The sequence below is a fragment of the Silurus aristotelis genome, assembly GCF_946808225.1.
Source record: "Silurus aristotelis genome assembly, chromosome: 17".
NCBI classification, from domain to species: domain Eukaryota; kingdom Metazoa; phylum Chordata; class Actinopteri; order Siluriformes; family Siluridae; genus Silurus; species Silurus aristotelis.
Window position 1 is genome coordinate 9,215,318 of NC_139590.1, and position 23,488 is coordinate 9,238,805.

The following is a 23,488-nucleotide window of genomic DNA, read 5'->3' on the forward strand; positions in this document are numbered from 1 at the left end:
ACGTAATGGAGTAAGTTTTGCAGTAATGTATCACACCTTTTACACAAGTAGGATTGTCAGGAGTTTACACCACAGGTTATAGTGAAGTTGGATCAAATTAGCTGCAGTCCAGAAAGAATGACGGTGTTTAAGTATGGAAAGGAAGCCATGTTGGTTTATGTTCAGTGACTGTTTGTTTAGGGGTGAAGTGGTAGTTCAGTGGTTAAGGTTTTGGATTTCTGATCAGGAGGGTGAGCGTTCAAGCCCCGGTTTCCCCAAAGTGCCACCCAGAGCCATTCTGAAATTGGTCACATAACTTGTAATAGAGTAAGTTTTGCAGTAAGGTATAACATTTATTACAGAAGTAGGATTGTCAGGAAGTCTTTACACCACAGGTTGTGGTTAAGTTGGTTCCAATTAGCCGCAGTCCAGACAGAATGACACAGTGTTCAATTATGGAAGGGAAGCCATGTTTGTTCATTAGGTCCAGTGATTATTTGCTAATTGGTGGAGTGGTAGCTCAGTGGATAAGGTGTTACAAAATGTAATTGATCTTAAAAAACTTTTAATAAAACTTTTATTAAAAAGTTACTTGATACGAGGCCAATTGATCAGCTGACTGGATTTTGGGTTGAGCTGTAAATAACAGTTGCATGCATGCAATGTCCAACATGGACATAAAGCCATTACTGAAATAACAGCCAAGAAAACTGCATTTACATCTTAACGACTTTGCAGATTTTGACAGCTTTGACAGGGCTATATATCTTCAATGAATTAGTATAGCACACCTTCAGAGGGACATTCATTTGGTTTATTTCTCAGTTTGTTTTCTAAGGCAAATCTGTGTACTGATATTACAACTAATAAACAAGCATAAGTAAGTAGTGGCATGAACAGTCTTTTTATTCACAGTATGACCTTAACAATCACCCAAAGTACTGGAGATTGTTATGACAGAGGTTCAAACCAGGGTCATCAGAGTTCATGCATTAGTTTTAGTTTTGCAGAAAAGAAAGGGGGGTTGCCTTAGTATCACTAGGAATCAGAGAGGCAATATACAAACAAGTATGCATAATTTATATATACACACATGCAGGTAGTTAATTTAAAAGAGGCAAATGCGAAGGACAGGGTAGTATAGAGACGGATGATCCGTTGTGGGGGTGGTGGAAGAAGAACAACAACAAATATAAGTAAATATGTTACAAGTTAAAAAGCCAAAACTCTTAGAGCAATTTAATGGGGGAAAAACAAAGGTTCCAAATCAAAGAGCAAACAAGGAGGAACAAGACTTACTCTTGGCACTAATATCAGGAGAAACGGAGGATATGTACAGACACACATAGCAGGTAGGAAAAACAAAAACCAAGCAGGGAACAGACAAGGAGGAATAAATAAGATACACATTGGGCACAGGTGAAAGCGCTGAGAAATAATGAGGCAATCAAACACTTTGGCGACATCTGGTGGACAAAAAAGGGTGGACGCCAACAGAAAAAAGGCAAATCAGTCAAAAATTCTGACCGAAGTTGCAAGGTAAAATATATTCAGCTTTTAAAACAAACCTATAAACAGATGCTATTACAACACCAATTCCAAGAAAGTTCAAACTTTTTATGCAACATCCCAACGTTTTTGGAACTGGGGTTGTATATTAAAAGCAATTTTTTAATTAAAATCAAGAAACAGACAGAAGGCTTTATTTTTCCAGGGGAAAAAAAATTACGTTTGTTGTCCAGCAAGTGTAAATGAAACAATTTTTTATTTAATTTCACTACTTATCACACCACTCACATTATAGCAGTGATTATATTATATTTATTATAGCAAATAAAGACAGCTTTTGCTCAGCTGGTGTCATCTGCTGGGAGCTTGCATGATATTGTGGGTTTATCACTTTATTATCCTATATCATGGGTGGGCAATTAATTTTTACAAGGGGCCACTTGAGAAACCTGAATTGTGGGGCCACACCAACGATAATAATTTAGGGATGCACCGAAATTCTTGGCCGAAACCAAAAAACAAAAATGAGGAAACCAAAGCCAAAACCGAAACACCGAAACACCGAAAGAAAAGATTATGTGAATTATTAGAACCATTGCATTTATGGCTATGAGTGTGAACTAACCTCACTAAAATCAATGCACTGCAATTCAAAGAGTAAATCAATTACAAAAGTGTTTTATTTATTATTATAAATTATTGTTATTTATTTGTTACCATTCATAGTATTGACAGACAGACAGCGGTCAATTATTATTAGCAATGGTCTGTTTGGAAGCCCATTCAAGTGAATGGAACGTTCTAATCTACAACATTAAGAAAAGCCGTGTAATAAATAATATTATATTATAATTATTATTATTTTCGGGATCCACGGGGAATGTTTCAAAGATCAACACGTCGAGCCACTAGAGACCACTGATCTAAGGCAATGAATTCCATCATTTTTGTGTTATGCCTTTTGCCTTGGCACCATCACTGGAAAACTTTCCTGCCTTTTCAAAAACGTCCTCTACAGACGGAGTGTGCATGCTCGGATTGACTACTTTTCTTCGCCGCGTTCTTCTCATATTTAGAATGGCAATCGGGATGTTTGGATTTCAGGTGATAAATTAAACCCGACTTGGAGAAACTCTTTGCAGATACACCCCCTCTTGAAATTTCAGCATTGCATGTTTTGCAAATCGCTCTCCGCACACCGCAGACATGTTGCTCTTATCCAGATAACCGTGTGCTGGCTGCGCTTTTTTATTGCGTCATTACAATTGTGCTTCTGCCGTGTTGTTTCGGTGATTTAGGTATTTCGGCCGAAAATTTTCGGTGCATCCCTGTAATTTATTATTGGCCTCGCGCGGGCCGGACAGGGACGTACAAAGGGCCGGATGTAGTTTGCCCAGGTCTGTCCTATATGTTGGAATATGATGGGAAGCACACACAGTTTCACTCTGCCTGGACATTCTCAGAATGGTAAACCATGGATTTTTCCCACTAATACAGAAGAAAAAACACTCATGTTATTCCTATTGCCTGATGAGACACTGGTGGGCCTAATTATTTTTTATTTTTATTTATTTTTTGTCATTTACATCAGACCTTCTTATTATTGATGTAACTCTAAATGCTTTGTAGCAATGTCCATTGTTAAAAGAGTTTAAACAAACAAAATCAAATTGAATTAAATTTGGTTAATTTTAAACTTCTAAACAGCCATTAACAATTAATATTTGTAAATAAATTAGTAGAAACATTAGGAAATAATTAAAGAGTAAATACTCTAAAATATTTTTTAATCATAGCACAATTACTCCGGTTTATTCCCTTTCTACACTCAAAAGAGAAATGATGTCACTAACATGGCTTATTGGTTTCTGTAATTTGTGTCATATAAAGAAAAAGATTCTGCATTTATAAGTTAAAAATCCAACCAACCCTTTAATATTTCACTTTTTATATAATTTACTGTCACCAGTTGGTGTTACAGTAATACGGATTTAGACCTCCAATGAGGAAGTCACTGAAGATATGAGCAATGAGATACATTTTCTTAGGTAATTTTTTTTTTCTTCTAGAGTTTAGAGACAATCCTTGAACGGGGGCCAAGGCTCAAATTTATAACTAATCCTTATAGGAAGGAGTGAGGTCAAAGTTCAAGAACGTACAAGGTAGTATTTGTCATTCATATTGAAGCACTAATCACTGCACACTCAAAATATTCTGCTGGTCAAGTGAACTTTGTCACAGTGTACCTTTCACAATGTACATTTACAGAGTTTTACTTCATGTAATAATCCAATTATAAAGTAAAAAGTAAAACTTCTTTCTTTGGTTCCAGCACCAGAACCAGATCACAGCTCACTCAACACATAAATACTCGCCACAGATTTTACAAGAGCATTCCTTGCACACATTAATAAACCTATGACAAGGGCTGTTACCTTGTCTACTCCACAATATTTACACACCTATTTTGTTTCGGTTAAGACGAAAAAGAAAGTAAACTCTTCTGCAATATTCTGTTTGGCCCATATGGCCTTAATATCAAATATTACTGCTACACTGCTACAAATACATAGGTGACAACAAAAGTATGCTAACATTCAGACACCAGGTGGGAAAGAAACCCCTCCTGCTTCCACAAACATTATGAGAGTAATTAGCACCTTTGTGCTAGTAAAGAAATTTAGATGATAAGTTCCCAGAATTCGGCATTGTACTAGAGGGCCAGGCTTTAACTAAAAAGCCAAAACTTTATTACATGACCCACAGGCCTCTGTAAGCATATTACAATTTTCTCAGAATGACAGCACATTCTGAGAAAGAAGTATTACTTTTACTGAAGAGTATTTAGACAAAAGCCCCTTCTCTCCGAAAAAAACAAAACAGTATAACTTACATTTGTTAAATTGCAATTGACCAAGCCATAATATTTCTGGAGCATAATATTTGGGACTGATCATAATGCACGGTACAATGTTTGGTGAAACCTAAACACAGCATATCATCATATACACATCAGACCACCTGTTAAGCATGGCTGTACAGGGATGACGATTTAGGCGTGTTTTTCAAGCCCAAAACCAAGGAAATTTGCACTCAAAAAAACAAACAAAATTGAGAACAACAATGAGATCAATCTTCCACAGATCAAATCAGCATTTAAATAGCTAAAGAAGAAGCGAAATCTAGGTGTTAGAACGGCCAGGTTAAAGTCCAGAAACTAAACAAATGGCATCAAAATTCTATAAACTGAAGCAATGTAGTAAAAAAAGATTTAGTCTCGAAACGATGTAAAAAACTCACTTGTTTACTTACATTAATGGTTGTTAAAGCTGGTTTTACTAAATCATAGGGAGTATTTACTTTTTTCCCACCTGGTTTTTATTGGTTTATTTTCTGGAAATGACTTCATATTAAAATCCATATTATTTTATTTGTTGTGGCCTGTGATTATATTGTAAAAAACTTAGTGAACATACTAACAGCTATTAGTATACATACATTTTCATAAATACACATACATTTATTAATAATATAGTACATACCACCCCCCTCCGCCCCATGCAAGTGGGTCACCTAACCTTTCTGCTACATGTGGTTCTTTTTCAAACTGTTACCACAAAGCTGAAGGCACTCAAATCTACAGGACGTCTTTCGATGCACTTTTAATAACATTTTGCATTCACTTGAGCTTGAAAATCCAAACCTGTAACAACATAGCAATGCCCTGTGCACAAAGTGAGCTCCTTCAAGATCTGATTTACGTGCTTTGGAGAGGAAGATCTTGAGTGGCCTGCTATAGAGCTTTGATCTCAACCCTACTGAACAACTTTAGGATGAATTGGAATGCTTACTTTGCTGACAGATTTTCACACACTGCTTCCTGTGACGTAGCTTCCTGTGACGTAGCTTCCTGTGTTTGACTTGTTTGCCGCGAGTTACGTGTTTGTATCTCTCGGCGTCTTTCAAACAAACTTTGCTATCTATCTATCCGTTTTTCCTCTTTTAATAATCCTTAATTGTTTTTGTCTTCCTGACTTGTGCCTGTAGTTAGTTAACTCGACTATAACTAGTGTTGTTTATATTTATTTTCTCTCACTCACATCTCTGTATAATAAATCTGTTCGTGACGATAAGCACTATGCCGGTTGTTTGTCTGCATTCGAGCACAGGTGAGGACTCGTTCGAGTTGCAAACGGTGGCGTTGGAGATGGAGGCATTGGAGAAACAGATTCGCGAGCTGCATGTAAAGCATGACCGGCTGCGAGAGCGGAAAGCGGCGCTGGAAACATCCCGGGCGGACGCGCACTCATCCCAGGTAAACTCCCAGGTTGAACCTAACGCTCCCAGCACATCAACTCCGCGTGCTTCTATGCCCAGGCCCAGCGCACCTACAACTCCGGCACCGGTGCAACATGGACCCTGGATGCGGCCGCGGCGGAAGAGACAAGCCAAGCCCCGATCGAGGACGTCTCCACCTAAACCACCGGCCTTCGAGATCTCGACCGAGAACCGCTTCGTCCCCCTCCGCGAGACGGAACGCGACACTGTTATTCTCGGAGATTCCATCGTCCGGCATGTCCGCGCTACCCGAGCTAAAGGTAAGGTGCACACTCGCTGTTTTCCTGGTGCTCGTGTTCTGGATGTCGCTGCGCAGGTACCCGCGATCCTGAACGAGAACTTCGGAGCGGTTGTTCTCCATGCCGGATCAAACGACACCAGGCTGCGGCAAACGGAGATCTTAAAGAGGGACTTCAGGATCCTGGTGGAGACGGTACGCAGCACATCACCCACAACGAGGATCATTGTGTCAGGACCTCTTCCCACTTACCAGCGAGGGGCTGAGAAGTTTAGTAGACTTTTAGCTCTAATTGAATGGTTACAGTCATGGAGAACATAAACTTCTCTTTGTTAATAACTGGAACTGTTTCTGGGAGCGTCCTAGGTTCTTCCGCCCTGATGGCCTGCACCCCAGCAGAGTTGGAGCAGCAGTGCTATCAGATAACATCTCTAGGATACTACACACCATCTGACTGGTAAGACATCAAGAAATCTTCAACTATAAGAACACGCATACTACAGACCAAATAGTTACAAGTTCACACACAGCCCAGTTTATAGAAACCATATCTATTCCTCGGGTAGTAAAACCAAGAATTACATACACAAGATCCAGAAATAATCTTATTGCAGTTAAAACTGAAAAATGCCAGATAAACAAACACAACAAAGTTCTAAAGTTCGGTCTTTTAAACATTAGATCACTTGCACCCAAAGCACTGATTGTAAATGAGATGATCACAGATAATAATCTCGATGCACTCTGTCTCACTGAGACCTGGATTAAACCAGGTGATTATATGGGTCTAAACGAGTCTACACCGTCAGGATATGTTTATAAGCATGAGCCCCGTCAGACTGGTCGTGGGGGGGGGGGTGTAGGAACCATTTATAGTGCTTCTCTTAATGTTAGTCAGAGATTAGGATTCAGCTTTAAATCATTTGAAGTGCTCGTTCTTAAAATTGCACTTTCAGAGATGCATAGAAAACTCGCTCTGGTCACCGTGTACAGACCCCCAGGACCCTACGCTGATTTTCTTCATGAGTTTGCTTGTTTTCTCTCAGACCTCCTGATCAGCTTTGATAAAGTGCTGCTTGTAGGAGATTTTAATATTCATGTAGATGATGAAAACGATGCCCTAGGATTATCATTTGTCGATTTACTAAACTCTTTTGGAGTTAAACAAAACGTCACCAGACCAACCCACCGTTTTAACCACACACTAGACTTAATAATATCCCACGGAGCAGACGTCACTGATATAAATATTTTACCTCAGAATGATGACATCACAGACCATTATCTCCTACTGTACACACTACCGGTAGAGCAGATTAACCGTGTTTCACCACGGTATCGACTTGGTAGGACTATTATTCCAACCACTAAGGACAGATTCATAAATAACCTGCCTGATTTATCTCAGTTTCACATTAAACCCATAAATGCTGATCATCTTGATGAGATGGCGAACAACATAGACCTTATCCTCACTAGCACTTTAGACACTGTTGCCCCCATCCGGTTAAAAAAGGTTCGAGAACAAGCACCTGCACCTTGGTATAATAGTCATACGCATGCCCTAAAGAGAACAACACGTAATCTGGAGAGAAAATGGAGGAAAACTAAATTGGAGGTATTTAGAATTGCGTATAAAGACAGTATGCTTAGCTACAGACAGGCGCTAAAAGCTGCTAGAGCTAAACACCTGAGCAAACTCATAGAAAATAACAAAAACAATCCCAGGTTTCTTTTCAGTACAGTCGCTAAATTAACAACAAATCAGGGATCTGAAAAATGTGTTCCATCACAGTTTAGTAGTGAAGACTTTATGAATTTCTTCACTGAAAAAATAGATAACATTCGAAAAACAATTGTGGCAGTTCAACCTCTGACAGCATCTCCCGACACAATCGTACTTACAACCCCACAACTACACTGTTTTACATGTATAGGACAGGAAGAGCTGTATGATGCTATTATGAAAGCTAAATCAACAACATGTCAGTTAGATCCAATTCCCACTAAACTACTGAAGGAAGTGTTATATACAGCTGGTGAGCCTCTTTTAAATATTATTAACTCCTCACTATCGTTAGGTCATGTCCCTAAATCCCTCAAGTTAGCAGTTATTAAGCCCCTCATTAAAAAACCTAATCTGGATCCAAACACGCTATCGAATTACAGACCAATTTCAAATCTCCCATTTATGTCTAAGATTTTAGAAAAGATTGTCGCTGCCCAGTTATGTAACCACTTGCAGGAGAACAATATCTTTGAAGAGTTTCAGTCAGGTTTTAGGCCCCATCATAGCACAGAAACTGCTCTAGTTAAAATCACTAATGACCTGCTTTTAGCTTCAGACCAAGGCTACATCTCCCTATTAGTTTTACTAGATCTTAGTGCTGCGTTCGACACTATAGATCATGATCTTCTCCTCGATCGCTTACAGAATTACATCGGTATTCAGGGACAGGCATTAAGCTGGTTTAAATCCTACCTGTCCAATCGTTACCATTTCGTAGATTTAAATGGAGAGCTATCCAGGATAATGCTAGTAAATTATGGCGTGCCACAAGGGTCAGTTCTGGGACCCCTGCTTTTTACAATATACATGCTTCCATTAGGAAATATTATTAGAAGGCATGGAATTAGCTTCCATTGTTATGCTGATGATACCCAGCTATATATTTCATCCAAACCAGGCGATACAGCTCAATTAGCTCGCATAACTGAGTGTGTTGAAGAAATAAGAGATTGGATGACCCATAACTTTCTGCTATTAAATCCTGATAAAACGGAGATTTTGCTCATCGGCCCAAAAAATAGTACACAGAAGCTCCAGCATCTCAGCCTGCATTTAGACGGTTGTTCTGTAACTACTAGTTCAACGGTAAAAGACCTGGGAGTTATTTTAGACAGCAACTTATCTTTTAAAAATCACATCAATCAAGTTACAAAAACAGCCTTCTTTCACCTTAGAAATATTTCTAAGCTAAGAAATATGTTATCTATATCTGATGCAGAGAAGCTCGTCCATGCGTTTATGACCTCTAGAATAGACTACTGTAATGCATTACTAGGTGGATGTCCTGCATCATTAATAAACAAGCTTCAGTTAGTTCAGAATGCCGCAGCAAGAGTTCTTACTAGGTCAAGAAAATACGATCATATAACCCCAATCTTATCGTCCCTACATTGGCTTCCTATTAAGTTTCGAATAGACTACAAACTACTGCTACTCACTTATAAAGCACTAAATGGTTTGGCTCCCATGTATCTATCCAGTCTCTTAACACGCTACAATCCGTCACGCTCCCTGAGATCTCAAAACTCTGGGCTTCTAGTAGTTCCTAGAATAGCAAAGTCCACTAAAGGCGGTAGAGCATTTTCACATTTAGCTCCTAAACTCTGGAATAGTCTTCCTGACAGTGTTCGGGGTTCAGATACACTCTCCCAGTTTAAGTGTAGATTAAAAACATATCTTTTTAGCAAAGCCTACACATAACACACATCACGCACATCACATCACAACCTTGTGCTCCAGAACATCTGATCACATGCACATTATCAACTTGTGCTGTTAATATCATGAACAGCAGCTACGCTAATTCCTCTCCACTGCTTCTCTTTCTCTCCCCATCCCGAGGCTTCCTGAGGTTTGGCCAGCTCCAGTCACGTCCCACCTCGTGAAGATTATGGACCTATGGATGATCATGGAGAAGTAGATGCCGAGTGTTTAAAGGCCCTGGCATGGAGAAGCTGATGCTGGATCTATGATGATCACAAATTGTTCTGTATTGTTGAAAGATTTATGACCAAACTTTTGATGTCACCCAAATGAGGATGGGTTCCCCTTTGAGTCTGGTTCCTCTCAAGGTTTCTTCCTCATATCATCTAAGGGAGTTTTTCCTTGCCACTGTCGCCACGGCTGCTCATCAGGGACAAACGCACACCATTCACCTTCACTGTTGTTTTCTGTAAAGCTGCTTTGAGACAATGTCTGTTGTGAAAAGCGCTATACAAATAAACTTGACTTGACTTGACTTACTTCACTCAAAGCCTCCTCACCTCACCTACATCAGTACCCGCCTTTCGTAATACCCTTGTGGCTGATAAAAACAAATATCCATAAGCCCACTCCAAAATCTAGTGGAACATCTTCCCAGAAGAGTGGAGGAAATTATAAAAGTAAATCAGGACTAAATGTGGAATGCAATGCTCAAAAATCACATACCATATTTATGACCAGGTGACCCAATACCTTTGGAAATATAGTGTATGTTTCAAATCGTACATCTTGGCCTTTATTAGGTGTTCCAATTCACAATTTATTTGCCTCACTGGATTCAAACAGGATTTATTTTTCTATTTATTTATGCAATTTTTCATTCAATTGTTAATTATATTTTATTTTGCTATTATAATCTTTATATTTCTCATATTTTTATTCTACAACCCTTACATGTTTACTCTTTAAATTCATTTAATTATTATCTTTTTTTATTTCTAATGGTAGCTGCATATCATTTTTTTTTTAAATCATCTTTACACACATTTTAATGCACATTTGAAATACTGTTCAAATTTGACCTTATGATAAAGTTAATCACTTACTATTATTATCACTGTTCTCCTACTGTCTAAAAAACGTTTGTGGACGGACTTGCAATATAAAATTTGCCTGTTTGTGAATTAATGTGTGAATGTGTGTGTTTGCATGGCCATGCCATGTTCTAGCAGACTGTACAAATGTCTGTGTTTTACTACTAAATGATATTCATTACTGGCTCGTCATTTTATTTGTCTGCTGTTTCCACACTTCACAACCATTGCGCAATTTGTTAGATATTGAAATTAATTTGATTGTACTTGTAGTCTGTACAATAAAAATTATCTAATCTATTTGATGTAATTAAGATAAATCTTTTCCTATTACTAGTTCTAGATCAGTGTAACGAACCACTCCTGAGGGCGTGTAAATTACCCAGATAGGGAAGATAAGAGATTACATATATTTGGAATGTGAGAAGGATCATCTTAGATGTAGAAACACGAAACAAGAGAAAGAAGGCTACCTGAAGTCAGGGAAGACCCAAGATCATGGAAATTAATTTATAGAAAGTTGTGTGTGGTGTCTGTGTTTTACTCCTTAACACTACAGGTAGGAGCAAAGACTTTTATATTTGATTATTTTCATTATTTTCTATTCTCAATTTGACAAAATATTTGCTGAATTGAAATCTCAGTACTTTATAAGCAATAATGTACAGAATAAATCATTATTTTTTTCATACGATATATACTACACATCATAGACCTAAAGCTAAAGCAGTAACATTGTCTTGGAAAAGTTCTTCACAAACCTGTTGATGAAGCTTGTAAATACAGATGTCTCAAGAAAATCATGGTTATATTTTGTATACATTTGTGTTTCACCTTCAAAACAAGGAAATATACAAATTATAAATAAACAGATTTGTACAATAATGTACAAAATGTACAAAATGTACAAAAATTTTATTCTGACCTGATTTAAAGCAAGTTGTAAAGCAGTTAGACTTTGAACTTGTATGACATGTCTTCGTTTGCCTTAGGTTAGGTGAGAGTGTAGACATTTGACATGGGACCAAATATTTACAAAGTGTAGTTACATTTTAGCCAGACCACATAGATTATATTAAAAATGGATACGCTTTTCTTTTCTTTTTTCCTATATTTCATATACAGTACATTTAACCAATCTAGCCCTATTGATATTTTTTTCTTTTCAGTCTTAATCACATTTTTCGAATCATTTACCCTGTTACACCTGAAATGATCCAAAAGTATTAAGTGTAACTGTACTCTTATCTTGGGTTTTGTGTCTTGTATTGTGTTGTCTTGTGTTGTTTGTCTGCACTGTCTGTCTGTACTGTTTTTCGTCTGCACTGTTTGCACTAGGTTGCACTCGATGCACTTTATGTAGCTTGTGTTGTGTTGTTAGCTCTATGTTGTTGTTTAATGTAGCACCAGGGTTCCGGAGGAACGTTGTCTCGTTTTTACTGTGTACTGTGTACCACTGTGTATAGTAGAAATGACAATAAAAGCCTCTTGACTTGACTTGACTTGACTCAATCTCTCTCCTCCTTCCCAATTAGGATCATTATCCCAGCTAAATGGTAAGTTTCGAATTGAATTAACACAAACATAGTTGAGACAAGCAAAACAATTATGACAGTATTTTGGCAAAATAATTAGATTTTATAAAATTGTGTTTAATTGTGTTTAGAATTGTGTATATGTGTTTTCATGACTATTTTGTAATCTTTCCAACCTTACATTGGACAAAATAAAGGTAATGTACCCTGGTTTATTATTATTATTATTATTTTTTAGTATGTGGTCAGCCTCCCTTGAACAACAGGATTGTGGGTGGTGGAAATGCTGTGCCTGGGGCTTGGCCTTGGCAGGTCAGCCTTCAGATAGAAACCCAACATTTCTGTGGCGGCAGCCTGATCAATGAGATCTGGGTCTTAACTGCTGCTCACTGTTTCAAAAGGTGTGGTGAAGACAACTGTGAAACACCCATTAAACACTGTGTAGCTGACTGGAAGTAACATTGTGTATGGACATTTATTGGAAGTATTAATGTTGGCAAGATAAGGCATGTGACATTATATGGCAGTAGGTAGCAGTAGACTATTCATTCATTCTAACTGAATCTCTTAATCTTTGATTTTCAGCCCTTTGCTTTATGAGGTTACAGTCAAGCTAGGAATCAGAAATTTGCAGGGGCAAAACCCTAATATGCAACAAAGGAAAGTTGTTAAAACAATAAGGCACCCAAACTACAACTCAAGAAATAATAATAATGACATTGCACTACTCCTGCTCTCTGCTCCAGTGACTTTTAACAACTATATCATGCCGGCCTGCCTGGCAGGAATCAAGAGTGAATTTCCATCTAGAACTAAAGTTTGGGTCACAGGATGGGGTAATGTTAACTCTGAAGGTGAGTGTTCCATAATCGGTGTAATTACTTTGTTAATGTATCAGAATTAGAATACTTTATTGATCCCCTAAGGAAATTGTTGATTCAAAGTTGATTCAACAAAGCATTTTGGTCGAAATAATTCACCATGGATCTCCACAGTGCCGCTGCCGCTTCCTGAAACCCTGCAGGAGGTGCAGGTGCCAATTGTCAGTAACCGTGACTGTGCAAAAACTTACGGTGATCTCATCACAGACAATGTGATGTGTGCTGGCCTCACCGAGGGGGGCAAGGACTCATGCCAGGCAAGAAACTAACTTTATCCTATTGTGTCTGATCACAGTACAGTGCTATGTGGGGGAAAAAAGCAGATATGTACAGTAGCTAACAGCTTGTTGTCCATGCAGGGTGATTCTGGAGGTCCACTAGTATTCAAGCAAAACACAACCTGGATTCAGGGTGGGATTGTGAGCTTTGGCTATGGCTGTGCTTTACCTAATTACCCCGGTGTGTACACCAGAGTGTCTCAGTACCAAAACTGGATAAAGAGCGAGATCACTACCAAAACACCTGGATTTGTTGATGTCTCAAATGGCAATCGTGGCTCCCCCAACCTCTTCTGTCTGTTCTTTTCTTCCTCTCTCATCCTCTTTTTCTCCTATCTCTCTATCTTCTAGTATTTCACTTATTCTAATAAGTTAACAAAATCAAAGTGTCAAAATCAAAATTAAAGATTTGTACTGTACTTTTTACTTTTTTTTTTCACTTTACATGACTTACTCAGCAGTTTTTAATTTATTTTAATGTCTGCTAATGCTGCTAATGTCTGGGATACTAAATAAGCTTGAAATGATGCTGAATTATATACTACAAGATAAGAAATCATTAGGAACATGTGATTCATGTCCATAAGTGAAACGGCTGTTTGCCAAACAAGATATAACCAAATTATGTACTTGGTACACTCATTGACAACAATTGCATTACATCATATTGCATGATAAGATATAAAACTAGGGACAAGGAAATACTAGAATGGAAAAACTCTGTATTTCCTCATTCACACAGTAGGTTTATCTTACGGTAATTAAAAGATTGTTAAAGCAATCAGGATTTTTTCTTCAACATTTACTCTGAATGCTTTGGTGTGTACACTCACTGTGCACTTCAATAGGAAATCATGTAAACTTGTTTATTAATGTAGTTATCCAATCATTCAATAATAAAGCATCAGCACAATGCAACAAATCGTGCAGACACAGATCAGAAGATTCAGCTAATGTTCACATCAAACATTAGAAGAGGGGAAAAGTTTGATTTTTATGACTTTAACATGACAGTTGTTGATACCAGGTTTAAGTATTTTAGAAACTGCCAATATGAAAACTTTGCACAAAACAAAGTCTCTAGAACTTAAACAGACTGGTGCAAAAATACACTGTTAGTGAAGGAGCTGCAGAATGAAATATTCCCATGCTGATGAGGAAAAGCAGAGACGAATGAGCAGACAGGTTTAACCAGATGTCTATAGTATCTCAGATTAACACTACATGAAACCAGAAAACATCTCAGTACCCACATCAAACCTTGAGGTGGATGGGCTACAACAGCAGGCAACCACATCACATTCACCCATCAGCCAAAAACAGGAATTTGAGGCTACATGCTGATACTGTACACACTCACCATTAGTGCACAGATGAAGACTGGACAAAAGTTCCACCTTAAGGGTCATTATTTAATGCAAGTTGAGATGTATTTATGCTCACCTTGTGTGAGTGAGTTTTATTTAGTATGTTCTTTCTTAAAACAGCTCAATTCTTTCTCGTTGTCAAATCAAATGTTAGGTTTAAAAGTTACCTAAAGCTCTTCACGTGTGTCTGCATGATTTACATGATAAATGTTTAGATTTACATGAACAAATTTAAATGTAAAACAAATAAAAGAGGAAAATTACAAATGACAATTCTTTATTATTTCTTTAAATTGCATAAAGAATATTAATATATAAAAAGTAGTGCACTGATAAATATTATTCATAAGAAATATGGCAACAAACATAGAAAATTAAACAAAGTCTTGAACTGAACACATTATGAAAACACAGAAAACTGCCTAATTGCTGTCTGCGTCATCGCTGATAATCCCACGCAAGTTGCTCCAGTCTGTTGCTCTCTTGCGCCCTCTATCTGCATTGCCATCCTCGCTGTCTGAATCGGAGTTTACCACACGTTTGAAGGCTGAGATAGGCGTTGAGCTGCCCTTAACACTGGGCCACGATGCCGAAGTTCGCCGTTTAGGACGACCTGAAATTCAAAAACATGAACTTACACAGGTGGCAAAAGAAAAGTATCCTAAAAAAAACCCACTAGAAATTAGAACTGATTTATAGCTGGACCATTCAGTAAAGTTCAAATGAAAATGAAGTGAGGTGTCCAGCATTTGGCTGCAAATTCTCATCCCACAGTCATCAATATCTTTCCTGGCTGTGAAATGCCATACCCGAGACATCGCCAATCGTTAAACTGTGTCAGGTTTAAGTTTATGCATCAGTGTATGTTTGTCCTGTAGTTGCCGTGTGCAGTCACATGACAACCATACATGGCTACACCACCTTGTTGAGGAGGTTCAATCATGAGCAGTTCCTTTTTCTCCTCCACATGTGTCCTATTTTATTTCTTTGGAACAAGTTCAATCATTCACAAGGCTGTCTACAAAAATTCTTCCATTTTACCTGATATTTTGTGCTTTTTAGAAAGTTTTTCTTCAGCCACCTACTTCGATTTTCTTCAGCCTTAAATTTTTACCATGGTGCCATTAGTGTGTTATTCCTTCACAGCAGTAGGACAGCGCATTGTGAGAACTTTATTCTTAATCCATGCTTTAAGCAGATATCCTAAAAGTTTTATGCAAACCATGATGGGACTATTGTGGATCAAAAAAGTGAGTATATTAATGCTATACCCTGAGTGGTAATTATGTTGCTGACATCCAGTTCTGCCAGCTCCTGAGCTTCTTCTCTTTTCATCCTAGCCTTCTTACACTTCTCTATAGATGGCTGACCTAAATGGCACAAATAATGACAGCTGTTATCATTATACATACACTCCACACACAATAAAAGATTTGTAGGAGTTAAGAATCACCTTCCACCCCCAGCTCTTCCAGTTCTTTCTTCAGCACTGCTACTTTGGCCTTCACTGAGCGACAGCCTTCTAATAGCTTTTTATAGTTACGCCGCACACCACAGAGGCCGATGTAGCGCTTAAGTCTCGACACGGCTTTATTCTCATCATCCTGTGAATGAAGAGACAAAAAAGCAGACAGAATGTCAATACATTCCTGATCATGCATTTGTAAACTTGGTTATCCAGAGTAAGTGCATTGAAAAACTTCAAAGGTCACTGAAACATTTCCTAACATGTTGGGATGCTGTGTGAAATGTAAATAAAAACAGAATGAAATGACTTGCAAGTCACATTAACCCATATATTATTCACAATAGAAAAAAATGAAACATAAAATGTTTAAGCTGAGGTAACATATCATTTTAAGAAAAAAAAAAAAAGGCATGTTTTGAATTTGATGGTTGCGACACATCTAAAAAATGGAGAGGGCAACAAAAGTAAATGTTCCAAACAAACAGTTAGACAAACATTTTACAACTAATTAGTTAAATTGTCAACAGGCCAGTAACATAATTGGGTATAAAAAGGGTATCTTACAGGCTAAGATGGGCAGAGGTTCATCAAACTGCAAAAAAACATGACTACAATTTGAAAAACTATTTAAAAATAAATGTTCCTCAACATAAACTTTAAATCTCTCATGTTCAAAAATCTGGAGAAATCTCTCCGCAAAGCACAAGGGTGAAAATAACTTTTGGATGCCTATGATCTTTCGGCCGTCAGGTGGCATTGCATTAAAATCAGGCTTGATTCTGTAATGGAAATCACTGCATTGGCTCTAACAAATCCAGATTATATTTTCTGTGAACAAAGTTTTTAAAATCTTTGTAATTTTAAGAAGCCATATCTGATCCATTATTAAAAAACTCCACCATCTTCTCTGAGCCAAAGCTAATTTAAAATGAACTGAGGCAAAGTGGAAAACTGTTCTATGATCAGTTAAAATGTTAAATACTTTCTGGAAACCACAGCCGCTGTGTCCTCCGGACTAAAGAGGAGTGGGACCTTCCAGCTTGTCATCAGTGCTAAGTTCAAAAGCCTGCAACTCTGACAGCATCGATGCTCACATGTATATTAATATTTTAGAGCAACATTTACTTCCATCCAAATGACATCTTATTCAGGGAAGGACTTGCATATGTCAGCAAAACAATGCTAAACCTCATACCGCATCTCTTACAACAGTATGGCTTTGTAGTAGAAAGTCCAGCCTTTCACAATTTTACAAAAACATTTGGCGCATCATGAAATTAATAATACAAAGAAGACCAAGGAGGTTTGAGCAGCTAGAATCATGTATTAGCTTTAATAAGACAACATTCCTCACCGCAAATTAAAAATGACCTGTTTTGTACCTTAAATCTGATTTTAAAAATACCTTCTATGTTCTATATGATTTCAATATAGTTTTATCAGATTTGCAAATCTTTGCGTTCTGGTTTTATTTATCTCTTACATAGTATCTCACCTTTTTTGGAATTGAAGTGTTAAAAACATTACACTTAATATTGTCCTAAAACTGCACGCCTTATCTTTTCATTTGTTGCTCAAAAAATGCAACAGCTATAAAATTTGGCATAAAACTGAGAATTTGCTAAATTAAATAATTGAAAGCCATTTCTTGCCAATTAAGTATCTAAAGAAAAATTGTTAGAAAACAAAAACTATTAATATGTACGGAAGACAAATAATGAAGAAGTTTCATTTTTTACCTTTCCTCCTTTGGCCTTGCTCTCACTTATTTCACTGTTTTTTTTCTTTGTCATGTGCTTTTTCTTTGTCTTTTCTTCCTGTTTGGGCTTCGTCTCCACTGCTCCTTCATCCTCTTCCAGAGAGGGCAAGGAAGAAGAGGAGGAGTCAGAGTCATCCACCTTTTCGCTGTCTTTATCCTTTCCTTTTACTGCCCAAAAACAAAATGATAAACATGAGAAAACACCACAGTAACACCAAGAATGGCTTTCAAGTATAAAATGACACACTTGGTACCTGTTTCTTTTACTTCTTCATCAGAGGATACATTTTCAGGATCTTTCTTTTTTTTCTTTTCAGTATCACCCTCATCATCAATGCTGTCACTAGTTTCTGCTGGTTTCATCACCTCGTCATCTTCACTATCAGAACTACTCCCGAAGACTTCCTTCTGCACTTTTCTCACTGCCTCACTCTCCAGTGACTTGGATTCTTTTTTCTTCTCCGATTCTTTGCTCTTTTTTCCAACAGCCTTTTTCTTATTCTTGTTTGCCATTTCATCACCACTCACCTCCTCCAAGCTGTCCGAACTCTCTCTCTCCTTTTTCTTTTCACCTTTAGCTTTCACTTTCTTTTGATTTTCTTTGTCTTCATTGCTTATCTCCTCCTCACTGTCAGAGCTCTCATTTTGCTTTGTCTTTGCACCTCTGGCTTTTGCTTGATGATTTTCTTTGTCTTCATCTGAACCACTAGAGCTAATGTGATCATCTTCCTCAATATCTAAAACCTTCCCCTTCTTCTTTACCTTATTTTTCTTCTTCTTCTCCTTCTCCTCTTCTTCAGCACTTTCTGAGCTTGTTTCCTTCTTCCTACTGCTTTTCACATTGCGCTGTTCTTTTACCTTCTTTCTTTGAACCTTTTTATTCTGTTTTTCTTCTACTTGTGCCAAGTCTTTATCACTTTCATCATTTTCTACTTTTTTAAGCTGTTCCTCATTTGCTACCTTCTCGATGCCAGAGTCTGGAGAATCTGAAACAAATAGGGTGCAAGTTTATTTTAAAATTTCAATCCAATCACATCACATATTGCCATAAGGCCAGCAGAAAAACAGCGTGGGCTCTTGTTAGATTCAAATCTATGCTCCTATGTTGATTTAACCAATCAGACGACAATTTGGTCACTCAGAGGCCCACTAGAAGGCTTAGAAACACACCAGCATTTTCATGTTCTATGATTGGATGGTCAGAGAGTGGACCACCGCAACCTGCATCTGTAACAAACTGCAAAAGTTCAAATGTATTTATGTGGTTTTAACTGTTTTCATTCCACAATGTCTGACAGAGAAGAATTTTCTCCCGTGCACAATTTGCACAAAAACACACAATTTGCCTTAATTTCAAATCCTGAGGAAAACCATAATGCACGGGAAGAATGCACAAAAAAGCACAGAAAACCTTTTAGGAGGTTAATATTGATGCTTGTGCTAGAGATGATGTATGCAGGCAGTGAAGCTGTGGCTGCAATGAAAGGAGACTTGTTGAATTGTGTTAATTGGGTTCCTTGCTGTAGTAATGGCATTCATTCTCACTGCATGAGATACCAGTCTGTGATGCAGCGCTCTGTTATACAATGTTTCTCTATAATATTGATGGTTTCTATAGCGGTGGCATTGTCATGGCTAATTAAAAACAAAAGCAACAAATTAAGTAAAAAAAGTTAAAGCATAAATCAGAAATAATAGACAGGCTTGTGATGTCAAAGAGTGAGGCTTTATTTCAGCAGATACAAAGTCAGGCAGTTCCAAGGAAGTGCCCAAAAACACAGCCATTTTATACTCTTTTCTACAAAATTTATACAAATTGTTACTTTTTATGGGCAAATCCTCTTCATGCGCCACTATTATCTTTCAATAATTACATACTTTTTTTTTTTTTAAGGCCAATGGCATAATAGTGAGGGTTCACACAGTCTCTAATTTTCTTTTTTTTATATCAAAAGTGTTTCCCAAGAACCTCAAAAACATGTGACTCAGGCATGGTCCAGGTCTTGGCCTGTCCATGACCTATTAATCATTAGGTTTTTGCACAAAGACCCCTGCTTTCTCACACTTTCACAAAACAGCTGCTCCCACCTATTTCTAATTTTTTATTAATTATGGTCCTGGCCTTGGCCTGTCCATAACCTCCTAGCATAAAGTCACCACAAGTGCCTCAAATCCAGGCCTTAGCTGTTCCCACCCATCTCTACATTTTTTAAAGTAGCAAAAGCATGGTGCAGGCCATGTCCCGTACATGACCTTATTAATTGCAACAAGATCCAAAAGTACAAAAGATAAAAGGTTTAAAGAGTACAGGCAGGAAAAAGAACCATAGCACCATAATGATAGTATTAAGAGGTGGATTAGTTTAGGTAGGACACCACTAAAGGTCTAGGTGTGAAATCTACAGCCTGACACTGGGTTACATATACTGTAGGCGCATGACCTGCTGGAGTCAAACTGTCCATACTCTCTGTCCCCTGTCAATCACGGTGACACTAGCTAATCATCTGTGCGCTCATGTATGTATTAAAAGGAGTGATTTTCCTTCAAAGTGTTATACTGCCCTGTAATGCATTATCAGCAGCAATTTACACTTCATCAGAACTTCTGGGTGAAAAGCTCAAACCTGGCAAACAGACCCCAGACAGTTCATGTCTAGATGGTTGCACAAGATGCATCAGATAAACAGATCACAATGCATGCCCTATGCCTTCTTACACGTGTGATCCAATTGTTTATTTGTTAATACCAGGTGTAACCAGGGCCAGTAAACGAGGTTCAAATCACCACTCAGATAATATAAACATGATATTGTCACCTGTTGGATCTGTCGCAAAACGTAATTTCTTCTTCCTTGACACATCTGCGACTTGTTCCTCTTCCTCATTATCTTCCCTTTTACGTTTATTTCGATTGTGTGGTGGCGTCACGCTTATTATTAAAGGTTCATCATCACTGCTGCTGTCCTGTAAAGATGCAGGAGGTCAAATCTTATGACTTAAACAACCGAGAAACGTGACCATCGATCAGAAATCGAGATGATCCATACCTGCATTTTCAAGAGTTCCTCTTCTACGATTTTCTTCAGCAGCTGTCTGTGTTCTGCAGCGAGCGAATCCCTGCCCACATGCTCCAGATACTTCTTTCGCAGTATGCCAAGTGTCAAAGTACTACACGAGGACAGAGTAGAGCTCAAGGAATCACATTAATAACAGGAAGTAAGATGCATCAATATCTATCCGGGATTTGTAGCATAAAAAGTCAACAAGCTTGCATCGAGCACGCGCTGGTTCCCTCCAAATTCTGCCTACGTCATAAAAATATACTGCCAAAGAAGCTTTAATCCAAAAAAGAAAGTCCGCTCACCTGAGATCTGAGCAACTGTGAAGCTTTCTGGACACGAAACTGCGCATAGCCTCGGCCTCGGAAACCATGTCTAATTTGTAAGGTCAAGTCACTGCAAGAAAAAAAAACAAAAAAAAAAACACGCGAAGACGTCGCGCACTTCCAGGTTTGGCGCGCTCTCTCGCGGTCGCGCGCACGTCGCACTGCGTCATCACGTACTCCTGTTTAGGTGGGGCTTCATGACGTGACAAAATAATGCCTCGAAAAAAAAAAAGTGTCACGCCATACTATTTGAACCATAAATAATCCTTAGTTTATTTCTCAACGATTATGATGGCGTGTCTTCGTCCCTGAACTGTCTCAATGCACGTCCCGGACACGAACAAAGTAAAACAAATCGTGCAGGGGGCGATAAGTGATGTAATAGCTATGGATCCATTCCTGTGAATTTGCTCCATACAAATATGGTACAATTACATTTAAAATGCAATCTATTCTGAAAGCATTCGGGGATTTGTTACTACAATATTGCATTATACAAATTTCCTTTAAATCTAAAACAACACAAATGCTAAACCTTCTCGTGGCAAGAACTAAAATGCTCCAAGAAAGAAATTAGCATCATAAACATGTTTTTCATATTTGCATATTTCATGTTTTCGTTTGTTTCAGGGTAGATTTAAATCCTGACACCTTTTTTCCCCCTTCTAAAACTGGCTTAATTTTAAGGAAATCCATATAGACATTTTATTTGCAAAGCATTCATCAAATATTTGATAAGGCTTATAAATTATTAATGTACAAAATGTATTTTTTTTTATTAATGAACCTGTGGATAAAATAACAACCACCATTATTTATGGGCAGCAATGACATGCTACAGAATAAATCTTAAGATCTTATACCCATCAAAATATAATAACACTGTACATATGAACATGTATTCCTTATTTTAAAATACACCAGACTGAATGTAAGCATTACATTGTTTCACTGGTAATAAGAACAATTCCCATGAGATACTTAAGATATAACAGTGGTCATGTGCAACAACACTTTGAATCCTATTTACAGCTGTTTGACATGTTAATAACAGGTCTTTATATCCATGTTATTATTAAGAGTGAATGTCGTATACATAACTGAACTTCCAGTCACCCACTTCCAGCTCCGTCTGCATGAATGTGTTTCCACCAAGTTATATCATGGTGACTCAGTGACAGGTTTTCTTTTCAGGTTAGAAAAAAAAAATTTCTTTTTGAAAAAAAAATATTTTTTTGCAATGATCATTACATAAAACAAATAAATTGTTTACTTAAATATAATAAATAGGGTTAGTGGCTCAGACAAACTGTCTGTGTATACCTTAAACCAAAAATGGACGGTCTGCTACTGGATATGCTACAATGTTTGGCAGTTTTGTATACAATGATACATAAAGATAACTCCTGCCCAGGTTTGTTAGTCCATTTGGATGATTTTCTGACCATAGAAAACCTGCTATGGCCAAATCATCATTTTAGACAGTCCTCAAGTAAATCGTCAGACATGTCCATATTCAAAAAATGTTGAAATGATTTGCAACTGGTTTATAGGGCTTTTTTTTTTTTTTTTGATTTAAACAAAAAACACAGACATTTCCTGTCTGACTGATGAAACACACATTTTTAAACTGAGATAAACCGCCTTAAAATCAATGTCACTGTTTCATTCTAGAACATAACTTGTTAACATGTTTCTTTGCAAAGAAAAAAAAAAAAAAAAAAAAAAAAAAAAAAAAAGGAAATGTGTTCCAGATAATTAATAATAATGGAATAATGGAAGTCTAAGGGCACTGAGTTTGTTTCGATCTATAAACATTCATGCAAAAATAAATTTCCTTTATTTTTGGAGGACTTTTAAGATCAAGATCGAAACCACTATATATTCACTCCTAGGATTTTTCAGACCTATGAAAGACTATGTAGTTGAGGGTTACCAGAATAGTTATAGAGCTCTTATTGGGCATAAACATATCATACATCTTTTTAGAAAGTGATGCATTAAACCACTTAAGTCTGAGGTCAGTCTCTTCTTTACTAACAGATTTAACAGCTCTAGTTTTATGATGTATACACTATGTTTCTGACAGGAATTTGCAACCGCCCTTATACCCTCATTAGAGATGTGCTTTAAGTGAACGTTTTTCCTCATCTTTCTTTTAGAAC

At 37.5% G+C, this 23,488-nt stretch overlaps 2 protein-coding genes across 3 annotated transcripts; one reads left to right on the forward strand and one right to left on the reverse strand.

Annotated features, from left to right (window-relative positions):
- Positions 1–11,072: 11,072 nt before the first annotated feature.
- On the forward strand, positions 11,073–14,106 carry LOC310739984 (tryptase-like). Of its 2 annotated transcripts, XM_083566286.1 has the most exons (6): positions 11,073–11,210; positions 12,187–12,207; positions 12,436–12,587; positions 12,772–13,040; positions 13,182–13,324; positions 13,427–14,106. In XM_083566286.1, the coding sequence occupies exons 2-6, from the start codon at positions 12,205–12,207 to the stop codon at positions 13,694–13,696; spliced, it is 837 nt and encodes a 278-aa protein (XP_083422412.1). In that variant the 5' UTR covers positions 11,073–11,210; positions 12,187–12,204; the 3' UTR covers positions 13,697–14,106. The 2 variants fall into 2 exon arrangements, 1 of the variants encoding a protein (XP_083422412.1); XR_014537532.1 differs by lacking the exons at positions 12,772–13,040; positions 13,182–13,324; positions 13,427–14,106 and having other exon boundaries at positions 12,425–12,540.
- An 866-nt stretch (positions 14,107–14,972) lies between these two features.
- Positions 14,973–23,406, reverse strand: hirip3 (HIRA interacting protein 3). Its single transcript, XM_083566276.1, has 8 exons — positions 21,303–23,406; positions 20,986–21,106; positions 20,755–20,902; positions 18,194–18,925; positions 17,920–18,107; positions 16,166–16,316; positions 15,984–16,082; positions 14,973–15,325 (listed from the first exon to the last, which is right to left on the reverse strand). Exons 1-8 carry the CDS (start codon positions 21,368–21,370, stop codon positions 15,135–15,137), a joined length of 1,698 nt encoding a protein of 565 aa, XP_083422402.1. The 5' UTR covers positions 21,371–23,406; the 3' UTR covers positions 14,973–15,134.
- Positions 23,407–23,488: the final 82 nt, after the last annotated feature.